This window comes from Onthophagus taurus, chromosome 8 (assembly GCF_036711975.1).
Source record: "Onthophagus taurus isolate NC chromosome 8, IU_Otau_3.0, whole genome shotgun sequence".
Taxonomy (NCBI): domain Eukaryota; kingdom Metazoa; phylum Arthropoda; class Insecta; order Coleoptera; family Scarabaeidae; genus Onthophagus; species Onthophagus taurus.
Window position 1 is genome coordinate 2,420,126 of NC_091973.1, and position 12,216 is coordinate 2,432,341.

Consider the following 12,216-nt stretch of genomic DNA (forward strand, 5'->3'; position numbering starts at 1 on the left):
TAGTTTTAAAATTAGAACTAGAAAGTTTTGGGTTTAGTGCATCTTCAGTATTTTGTTTGAATTTGAAAATATTAAAGAACACCGCCATCTATTTTTTAAAGAATGCATATCTAAAAGGTCAGTTTTGTCAGTTGTGTTGCGAAGGTGAGTGTAAAGCGCGTTTATCGATTCATTAACAGTAAACTTTTTTTTTCTTGTAAAAGAGTTCTAGAATTAAATCTTTTTATTCTAAAACTAAGTCTTATTTATGCTAAAAAACGTAAAACGCGTTTAGTAATCTTAATATTAAAACATCGTAAACGTTTTTTGCATTTTAATTCTAACCTAAAAAGAACATCTGATTAAACAATGTGACTAGTCACTTCTTGGTAAGAAGAAACATTCATTCTTTGGAGCAGTGAGGTTTATAGGTTCATTCGTTTAGTTGAATTCTATTCGTAGTAAAAACGATTTGTTTCTTAAAATATAAAAGCGACAGAAGAAACCGGGTATCATTTCATTCGAGTTATAAATGTATCTATAACCTAAGTAGTATTTCTAATAATGGCTGATGAGTCTTGTATTTTCTTATATTAAAACGTATTATGCTAAACACAAAAATAAACTGAACGAATATCTCGTTGATAACAATTGGATTTATTACTTTTGTGGGGACAACCAAGTAAAACTACAAACATTTATACACCATGGCTAATGTATCCTACCAAATAGCAAACTTGCTAGAAAAGGTTTGTTCTAAAAACTTTAAAAAAAAGTTTTTTTAATTCAATTTGCTTCTTTTCCTTTAGATGCAATCCAATGACAAGGATTTCCGCTTCATGGCCACCAATGATTTGATGACCGAGCTCCAAAAGGATAGTATCAAACTTGACGATGATTCTGAACGCAAAGTTGTGAAAATGCTCTTAAAATTACTTGAGGATAAAAATGGAGAAGTTCAAAATTTAGCTGTTAAATGGTAATTACTTTAATATCTTAAGAAATTTAACTTTATTAAGACATATACATACATAAATAGTATTATTTATAAAGTATAGAAGTGACTTTTCTGTAAAGGCAGAATTTTTCAGAACAAGATCAATGCAGAAATGAAAGAATATTGTAAGTAAAGGGAGATGTTTTCATGCAACAAGAGTCAATAGATATGATTTACTAGTATTACACTTTTTACTCAAGATTTGTGATTAAAGTTAAAGTATATGGTGTTTGATTTTAGCTGTCATACCAGATATCTTGATTATTGTAGGAGATATGATAAAATGTCATAGAAGGAAAATTTAATATTCTATTTATTCAATATATATTCTATTTAATTCAGCATATTTTCATATTTTTCTCTCTCTGAGAGCAAAATTGAATTTGCTGATCGATCTCTTTGTGTTCTGACTTTACAGGAAACCTTCCTGAGAGTTAAACATATCATTGCTACAAGATGAGGAGGTATATTGAGGTATGGTTACTAAATTCGGTGCAATCCTGAAAGGGTTAATAACAATTATTTGATTAAACACACATTTTTTTGAGTATTTCAGAATAAATATTATGTTAGGTTGCTTAAAAAAAATTTGCGAAATAAGCAAGCAATAAATTATTATTTATGGTTAAATATTTGAGTGAGGAAAGTTAGTAGTAGGTGTTGCAACAAATTGTTTATTATTAATTCTGTTACTTAAATTCAAAAAGTCAAAAATGTTATTGATAAAGATATGAATTCATATCCATATACAGGCTGTCCTGTTAAGGGTACAGAGCGGCTATATTAAAGTTAAAGTATATGGTGTTTGATTTTAGCTGTCATACCAGATATCTTGATTATTGTAGGAGATATGACAAAATGTTATAGAAGGAAAATTGCGCCACATTTAATATTCTATTTATTCAATATATATTCTATTTAATTCAGCATATTTTCGTATTTTTCTCTTTCTGAGAGCAAAAGTGAATTTGCTGATCGATCTCTTTGTGTTCTGACTTTACAGGAAACCTTCCTGTGAGTTAAACATATCATTGCTACAAGATGAGGAGGTATATTGAGGTATGGCTACCAAATTCGGTGCAATCCTGAAATAGTTAATAACAATTATTTGATTAAACACACATTTTTTTGAGTATTTCAGAATAAATATTATGTTAGGTTGCTTAAAAAAAATTTGCGAAATAAGCAAGCAATAAATTATTATTTATGGTTAAATATTTGAGTGAGGAAAGTTAGTAGTAGGTGTTGCAACAAATTGTTTATTATTAATTCTGTTACTTAAATTCAAAAAGTCAAAAATGTTATTGATAAAGATATGAATTCATATCCATATACAGGCTGTCCTGTTAAGGGTACAGAGCGACTATATTAAAGTTAAAGTATATGGTGTTTGATTTTAGCTGTCATAGCAGATATCTTGATTATTGTAGGAGATATGACAAAATGTTATAGAAGGAAAATTGCGCCACATTTAATATTCTATTTATTCAATATATATTCTACTTAATTCAGCATATTTTCGTATTTTTCTCTTTCTGAGAGCAAAAGTGAATTTGCTGATCGATCTTTTTGTGTTCTAACTTTACAGGAAACCTTCCTGAGAGTTAAACATATCATTGCTACAAGATGAGGAGGTATATTGAGGTATGGCTACCAAATTCGGTGCAATCCTGAAAGGGTTAATAACAATTATTTGATTAAACATACATTTTTTTGAGTATTTCAGAATAAATATTATGTTAGGTTGCATAAAAAAAATTTGCGAAATAAGCAAGCAATAAATTATTATTTATGGTTAAATATTTGAGTGAGGAAAGTTAGTAATAGGTGTTGCAACAAATTGTTTATTATTAATTCTGTTACTTAAATTCAAAATATCTCAAAAATGTTATTAATGAAGATATGAATTCATATCTATATACCGCTAGGGGGCGTAACTTCCATAGAGAAACATAAAATTCCCGCTATCTCAGAAAGTTAGATGATGAGCTATAACTTTAACAACATCATTTAATAGCTAGATAATACCGCATCGCTTTTATTTTGAAGTATTTGTCATATCTGTCATAATAAGGGAGTAGCCTCCCCTACTTTACATTTTAATATCTCCTGGATCATTCAACCGATTTGAATATTTTTGGTCTTGTTTGAAAGAGTATTTTATGCTCTTTTAAAAGATATTTTCAGTAAAACCGTTTAATTTAATACAAATAAGCTAGAGGGTCTTATCTGCAGCGATTACATATTTTTATAATTTTTGAAAAACGTAACTATTTACTTCACAGACTCTTAATTACCATAAAATTTGCTAAATACTAGTGAAAACCGCATCTCGATATCTCCATCCATTCTCGAATTATAGAAGAAAATGTTAAAAATTCGTAACCTGTACAATGAGAATCGAGTTCCCAAAGGGATCCTAAACTTTAAATTGCATAGTCATAGAAACAGAAGAAACGACAGAGAACAGTGGAGATTTATTTAAAAAAAAGAAACCTATTATCCCATCTTGTCCAATTTTTGAAACAATTAAAACTTGAAAGAACTTATTTGATTCCGCTTAATTTGCACACGTCGGGACCGATACATTAAAGTTTCGATTTCGTTCTTTGAAATTTCTTCCAATTAAGCAGAATCGACTATATTATAAATTTATTAATATCATATTTTCTCTTCCAGTTTGGGACCTCTTGTGAATAAAGTAAAAGAGTACCAAGTTGAAACAATTGTTGAATCTCTATGCGCTAATATGGTTTCTGAAAAAGAACAATTACGTGACATATCCAGCATTGGACTGAAGACTGTTATAGCGGAATTACCGCAGGCTCCAGGTGGCCTTTCTGGAAATATTTGCAAGACAATAACTAGCAGATTAACTACGGCTATTGAACGAGTAAGTATAAATTTTTAAATGAAAATATTTGTTAATAAGATATTTTTATAGCAAGAAGATGTATCGGTTCAATTAGAATCATTGGATATAGTGGGCGATCTCCTCGCCCGTTTCGGAAATGGATTAACCTCTTATCACAGTCAAATTCTTAGCGCATTATTACCGCAGCTTAGTTCTCAACGTCAAGCGGTTCGTAAACGTACAATTGCCGCGTGTAGTAATTTGGTACTTTCATGCAATAACGCTCTCTATTCGAAATTGATTGAGTATTTACATAACGGTCTTCTTAACGAAAAGAACCAAATGCAAATTCGCACTTACATTCAGTGTTTGGCGGCTGTTTGTCGCCAATCCGGTCATCGTTTTGGGGAGCACATTGAAAAATTTGTACCGTTAATACTTCAGTATAGTCATAAAGAAGACGATGAATTACGAGAATATTGTTTACAAGCTTTTGAGTCGTTTGTTAATCGGTGTCCAAAAGAAATTAGCGAACATATACATAGCATTATAAATCTTTGCTTGAAATACATGACTTACGATCCGAATTATAATTATGAAGATGATGAGGATGGCGAAGATGGCGCGATGGATATTATTGAAGATGAGGATGAGGACGAAGATAACGACGAGTACAGTGATGATGATGACATGAGTTGGAAGGTAAGAAGAGCGGCTGCGAAATGTTTAGAAGCGATCATTTCGAGTCGTATCGAGCTTTTATCAGAATTTTATAAAACTTTGTCCCCTGCTTTGATTGGACGTTTTAAAGAACGCGAAGAAAATGTTAAATCAGATATTTTCCATGCTTATACAGCTTTATTAAAACAAACCAACGCACCTAAAAGTACTACCCTTGACCCGGATTCTATGGAACAAGAAACTCCACTTTATTTACTTCAGCAACAAGTTCCCTTTATTGTTAAAGGAGTTCATTCGCAAATGAGAGAGAAAAGTTCGAAAACGCGACAAGATTGTTTTCAAATTTTAAAAGAATTATGTGGTGTTTTACCCGGAGCTTTAGGCAATCACATTGGGGAATTAATTCCTGGTATTCAGTACTCCTTGGGAGAGAAAAATTCTACGAGTAACATGAAAATTGATGCTTTATCCTTTATACATTGTTTACTTACATCACATCAACCGGAAGTCTTTCATCCTTACATTCCGGTGTTATTACCTCCGGTTATTAATGCAGTCGGGGATGCGTTTTATAAGATTACAGCGGAAGCTCTAATTGTTTTACAAGAACTTGTCAAAGTTATCCGCCCGTTAAATTCACCGTCAACGTTTGATTTTACACCTTTTACTAATGAAATTTTTATGTGTACTTTATTGAGATTAAGAGCTTCCGACATTGATCAAGAAGTTAAAGAAAGGGCAATCTCAACAATGGGACAAATCATATGTAACCTGGGAGATTATCTCGGTAACGATCTATCAGTTTGTTTACCACTATTTTTGGATCGACTTCGAAATGAAATAACACGCCTCACTACCGTAAAAGCGTTAACGAAAATAGCTGGATCACCTCTTGGCATTAATTTGCCGATTATTAAAGACGCCATCCCGATTTTGGGGTCGTTTTTACGTAAAAACCAAAGATCCCTTAAATTGAGCACTTTATTACTTTTGGATTCGTTAATTAAGAATTATAGCGCGTCGTTAAACGCCGAATTACTTCAATTTGTTATCGTCGAAATTCCACCACTTCTCGATGAATCCGATTTACATATTGCCCAATGGACTTTGGTTATTTTAAAATCAATCGCTGAGGTTCATCCAAAAACTTTAGTCCGGAAAAACATTGCGAAAAATATTTTACCTGAGATTATGAATTTAGTTCGTTCGCCACTTTTACAAGGTAAAAAAATATGATTATTAAATATGGAACCGGCTACTTGTCAGATTAACATGAAATATTTTGCTACATCTTGAATTCCGCTTCTATGCTGTTCACAAGGAAATTAAAAAATTGATAATTTTAAAAAATGGTGCCAAGAAAAGTTGTTCCTTATTTAATTCTTAAGAAGTTTTATTTGAAAAATATTTTGATACAAACAAGAATTAGGAAGATAATCTTGAATTAAATTTCTATACTGTTCGCAGCGAAATTAAAAAATTGATAATTTTAAAAAATTGTGCCAAGAAAAGTTGTTTCTTATTTAATTCTTAAGAAGTTTTATTTGAAAAATATTTTGATACAAACAATAATTAGGAAGATAATCTTGAATTAAATTTTTATACTGTTCGCAGCGAAATTAAAAAATTGATAATTTTAAAAAATGGTGCCAAGAAAAGTTGTTCCTTTTTTGATTCTTAACAAGTTTTATTTGAAAAATATTTTGATAGAAACTATAATTAGGAAGATAATCTTGAATTAAATTTCTATACTGTTAGCAGCGAAATTAAAAAATTGATAATTTTAAAAAATGGTGCCAAGAAAAGTTGTTCCTTATTTAATTCTTAAGAAGTTTTATTTGAAAAATATTTTGATACAAACAAGAATTAGGAAGATAATCTTGAATTAAATTTCTATACTGTTCGCAGCGAAATTAAAAAATTGATAATTTTAAAAAATGGTGCCAAGAAAAGTTGTTCCTTATTTAATTCTTAAGAAGTTTTATTTGAAAAATATTTTGATACAAACAATAATTAGGAAGATAATCTTGAATTAAATTTCTATACTGTTCTATGGGAAATTAAAAAATTGATAATTTTAAAAAATGGTCCCAATAAAAGCTGTTCCTGTTTTCATTCTTAACAAGTTTTATTAGAAAAATATTTTGATACAAATAATAATTAGGAAGATAATCTTGATTTAAATTTCTATACTGTTCTCAGGGAAATTAAAAAATTGATAATTTTAAAAAATGGTGCCAAGAAAAGTTGTTCCTTATTTAATTCTTAAGAAGTTTTATTTGAAAAATATTTTGATACAAACAATAATTAGGAAGATAATCTTGAATTAAATTTCTATACTGTTCGCAGCGAAATTAAAAAATTGATAATTTTAAAAAATGGTGCCAAGAAAAGTTGTTCCTTTTTTGATTCTTAACAAGTTTTATTTGAAAAATATTTTGATACAAACAATAATTACTAAAATAATCTTGAATTCGATTTCTATATGTTCACAAGGAAATTAAAAAATCCGACAAGTACGTTTTAGAGTGATATTAAGCCGGTTCTATACTTAATGAGCCTTCTTGTATAATCTAACTAATTATTATATTTTGATAGGTGCTGCATTGAATTCTATGTTGGAATTTTTCCAAGCTTTAGTTTCGTGTCGTATACCCGATTTGGGTTACAACGAGCTGTTACAAATGTTATTATCGCCAATAGTGAATCCAACGACCACGCAAACTTTGCATAAACAAGCCTATTATTCCTTGGCCAAATGTGTCGCTGCCATCACTGTTAAGTGTTCTGAAAGGGCTTTACCTGTAGTCAACCAGTTTATTCACGACATTAAAACGACGACGAGCGATTCCCACCATATCTTTGGGTTGTTGATTATTGGCGAGATTGGCAGGAAAATGTAAGGAAATAATTTTTATTATTCATTTTTATTTATTAATTCTTTTTAGTGATTTGACTTCGGTGGGTCAATTAGAGCTAAACATTTTGATGTCATTCAGTGCATCATCAGAAGAAATTAAATCGGCTGCAAGTTATGCTTTGGGAAGCGTTTGCATTGGAAACCTTCCCCATTATTTACCATTTATCTTGAATGAGATTCAGAATCAGCCGAAACGACAATATTTACTTCTTCATTCGCTGAAAGAAATTATAACTTGTCTTTCATCAACACCGGAAGGAGTCCGTATTCTTTTGCCTTTCGTTCCGGCGATCTGGCAACAGTTATTCCTTCATTGCGAATGTAACGAAGAAGGTAGCCGTAACGTAGTGGCTGAATGTCTTGGTAAATTAACTCTAATCGACCCGGCAAACCTTCTTCCAAAACTACAAGAATCTTTATCGTCGCCATCGCCATTAATGCGTACCACAATCGTAACTGCGGTTAAATTCACCATTTCAGATCAACCGCAGAAAATCGATACATTGCTAAGACAATGTATTGGTCAATTTTTAAATACATTACAAGATCCGGATTTGAACGTTCGAAGAGTCGCACTGGTCGCGTTCAATTCGGCAGCGCACAATAAGCCGTCTTTGATTCGCGATTTACTCGACTCGATTTTACCACATTTGTATAGCGAAACGAAAGTTAAGAAAGAGTTGATCAGGGAAGTCGAAATGGGGCCGTTTAAACACACAGTCGACGACGGCCTCGACATCCGTAAAGCGGCCTTTGAATGTATGTACACCTTACTCGATTCGTGTCTCGATCGCATCGATATTTTTGAATTTTTAAACCACGTCGAAGGCGGACTTAAAGATCATTACGATATTAAAATGTTAACGTATTTAATGGCTGCCCGTTTATCTCAAATTTGTCCGGGAGCCGTTCTACAAAGTAAGTTTTAAAATTAATTATGGGAAATATTAATTCGTTTTGATTTAAGGATTGGATAGATTAGTAGAGCCGCTTCGTATGACGTGCACGATGAAGGTAAAAGCAAATTCGGTGAAGCAAGAATACGAGAAGCAAGATGAGCTGAAGAGGTCGGCGATGAGGGCGGCGTCGTCGTTATTAGGAATTCCCGATGCAGGTGAAGATTATTTTTTATTACTTTTTTTATTGTTTTTGTGATTTTTTTTGGTTTGTTGTAGATAAAAATCCTCATTTGAGCGAGTTCATAACGCAAATTCGGAATTCGGTCGATTTGAAACCGATTTTCGACTCGATTCAAGAGGATAGCGTCGGAGGGAGACACGATTGCTTCTTGATGGATCAAAGTTAATTTCATTTCGATTCGTTCCTAAGATATTTCGTTTATTTTATTTTTTGGTTTTATTATTGTAATAAGTCAGTTTCAGTTTAAAAATAAATCATTTACGAAAAATTGTTTAGTGTATAAAACATTTATTAAACTCAAAAAATACTTTATAAATAACAAAATTAATTTTAATGATAACAAATTAATTCAAAATTAATTACAAGTAGTGAAGTCGTATCTGTTGTAGTAATTTTGTTCAATTTTCGGTTTTATTTCGTTTTTGGCGATTTCTTTGCGTTCGTTTTCTTTGGTATTGCACTTTCGATGTATTGCTATATTATTTGGTAGTTGTTTACCAACTTTTTGGCATAAATTTGTGAAGATAATGTTATTAATAAATCTTATGGCAGCTGGGTCCCAATGAATACCATCCATTACTAAACTATCTATTTGATATTGCATGTAATAATGTAAATCAATTAGATCGATGTCGTATTTTCGGCAACATTTAGCAACGTAATTATTCGCTTCTACAATACTGAAAGGTAACACAGCGTTGAGAAATTGCACATTTTCTGTTAAGAAGCCACCACGTGCTTTTAAACTAATGGGTAAAGTTGTTGTAAATACAATGCAGGTTTTGGGGAACTTATTTCTTAGCAAATGTAATGTTTTATCTACATTTGCTTTGTAATCTTGAATCCCGTTTGGACCCCAGCGAGATAAATCCCACACACAACTATTCATTATAATGAAATTTGGGGGAACTTTCAAAGATTCTATGAAATCCTCAAACTTTTTGGTGTAAATTCTCGTGATAAATTCGTAATGCAAATGAAATTCACGCTTATATTCTCTTATTTCAACATAATTTCGACTTGCTGTTAACACACCTTCTGATAATCGTTTATCTCCAGAGAAAGAATCTTCATTTTTTGCTCTTAATTTTTCGTTAGGTATTAATGTGCCATATCTCGTTAACCATATTAAATCCTTATACAAAGCTCGCATATTAGAATCGCCAAACATGAGGATTCTTTGCGATTTAAACAAATTTATAGCATCATCTTTCGCAAATAGCTCAACAGACATTGTTCGACAATTTGCGCTGAAACAAAAAGAAAATTAAATTAAAACTTAATTACAACACACAAATTTATATTTCCTTACAGATATTTTATGCGAAAACGTTGTTTCTTCTTAAAACCGTCGAATCATTTGTAAGAAGAAGAAAACAGTTTTTTTTAATTAGAAAAAAAAAACTTGTTTTGAACTGAAAATTTAAATTTGTTTCATATTTATTTGATGTTTAATACATTTTCGCCGTTTAATTATAATTGATTAATTGTAATTTAGGAATGAATTAAAAAATATTTTAAGTTTGAAAGTTGGGGGTTGATTTAAAATTATGCAACCAATTAAACACACGTTTATTTCAGGATATCTAACTAATTAAAGTAATAAATTTTCCACCTATTTTACAAACTAATCTTGCTTGACTTTAGAGGTAGCGAAATATTAAATACACCACTAGCTATCACCTCAAAATTATCAAACTTTAAACTGGTGTGCAGCCGTTTTGGAACAAAATTTTAAAAAAAGTTACATCAATTTGAAAAGAACACACTTTGAGCTATCTAAATCCGGGTTTTTTCAATATCAAATTCTTCAAGGGTTCAAAAGAACCCTACACATAGAAACGGTAGATTGATCTTTCAAAGAGGTATATAATTTTAGTAAATCGCTAAATTGCACAAGCTTAAACATTTACATACGGTAATTTTACGCGGATTTTGCAGTTTTTGGGGGGAAAATGCTTGTGCACCCATGCTATCTATTAAAGTTGTATATCATTGCATGGAGCAGAAAATTTCCTATAGATTCTATATGATTTCGGCGTTTTGTCCGTATTATATAAGAAAGTAACATTTATTTACGCCAATTATACGTGGTTTTTGCAGTTTTTGGAAGGAAAAAGCTTGTGCAACCTTGTAATCTACTAAGGATATATACCATTGCATAGAGCGGAAAGTTTTCTATAGATTCCATATGGTCACAGAATTTGGTCCGTATCATATAAGAAAGTTATGACGCCGTAAACATTTACATACTCCAAAAATACGTGGTTTTTGCAGTTTTTGGAAGGAAAATGTTTGTGCAACCTTGTAATCTACTAAAGTTATATACCATTACATAGAGCAGAAAATTTCCTATGGATTCTATATGGTTGCAGCGTTTTGTTCATATCATATAACAAAGCTATGACGCTATAAACATGTACATACGACAATTCTACGCGGTTTTTGTAGTTTTTGGAAGGAAAATGCTTGTGCAACCTTGTAATTTCCGTAAGTTATATATCATGGCATAGAGCACAAAATTTCCTATGGATTCTATATGACCACGGAGTTTTGTCCATATCATATAAGAAAGTTATGACACCGTAAACATTTACATATACCAAAAATACGTGGTTTTTGCAGATTTTGGGGAAGAAATCCTTGTGCAACAATACGATCTATTAAAATTATATACCACCGTATAGAGCAGAAAATTTCCTATGCATTCTATATGGTCCCAAAGTTTTATTCATATCATATAAAAAAGTTACAACACTATAAACATTTACATACTTCTAAAGTTATAAATTATAAACCACTGCACAGAGCGGAAATTTTCCAATAAAACCTGTATGGTCACTGGTAATACTAAAAGAGAAAAAAATTATGGGATATATTTAATAATAAATAGAAAGTTGTAAATTAACATCATTAAATTATAACAAAATTTTTGAATCGTACTTCATAAAACTCCTATTTTAATTTCAGTTTGGGTCAAAACACAATTCTTTTCCACGAACTGAGTAAGACCAACCACCTGCAGATGACGTAATCCCAAATACAAATAAAAGGGCCACATGTTAAATCTACGCAGTTAAAATAATAAAATTAATTGCAAAATCTTCGAGTTAAACGTTCAGATATACCAAATTCATGCTTTAGATTGAGTGTTATTAAAATAAACAAAATAATATATGAATTATTTGAAAAGATTTTGCAAATATAAGTGCGTATTATTTAGGGGCACCAAGAATAATCGATACGAAATCTGCAGCGACTAAATTCTTAGAAATCAGATAGTGCTTTTCTAGGAAATACCCGACTTATTTTTTAGTTCTTGAGCTCAACATGTGTTTCCTCAAAAGATTTAAATAAATAATCTTTTGATATTTTTGAAAACGCTTGGAAACAATGAATCCCAAGAACTTTTCAAGCTGCTTTTTCGAAAATCAATTAAGATACTCGATTTATTTAATTGTATTATTTTCGAAATAATACAATTAAATAATTTTTATGTAGGCAACCTAATACATATTATAATATACATAAAATGTATTTAAAATAAAAATTCATTTTATGTATTTTATTAAAATACTTTAATATCTAACGAATTTTGATTAGATTAAAGTAACTAAAAATTGTAAATTCTCGATAAAAATTGTC

At 30.8% G+C, this 12,216-nt stretch overlaps 2 protein-coding genes across 2 annotated transcripts; one reads left to right on the forward strand and one right to left on the reverse strand.

Moving 5' to 3' along the window:
* The first annotated feature begins 152 nt into the window (after positions 1 to 152).
* LOC111425668 (Cullin-associated and neddylation-dissociated 1) lies at positions 153 to 8,839 on the forward strand. Its single transcript, XM_023059855.2, has 8 exons — positions 153 to 728; positions 789 to 958; positions 3,656 to 3,869; positions 3,921 to 5,733; positions 7,110 to 7,410; positions 7,460 to 8,349; positions 8,399 to 8,545; positions 8,607 to 8,839. Exons 1-8 carry the CDS (start codon positions 687 to 689, stop codon positions 8,735 to 8,737), a joined length of 3,708 nt encoding a protein of 1,235 aa, XP_022915623.1. The 5' UTR covers positions 153 to 686; the 3' UTR covers positions 8,738 to 8,839.
* Positions 8,840 to 8,851: 12 nt separating this feature from the next.
* LOC111425607 (PC-esterase domain-containing protein 1A-like) lies at positions 8,852 to 9,919 on the reverse strand. The gene is made up of 2 exons (XM_023059736.2): positions 9,884 to 9,919; positions 8,852 to 9,821 (listed from the first exon to the last, which is right to left on the reverse strand). Exon 2 carries the CDS (start codon positions 9,803 to 9,805, stop codon positions 8,927 to 8,929), a length of 879 nt encoding a protein of 292 aa, XP_022915504.2. The 5' UTR covers positions 9,806 to 9,821; positions 9,884 to 9,919; the 3' UTR covers positions 8,852 to 8,926.
* Positions 9,920 to 12,216: the final 2,297 nt, after the last annotated feature.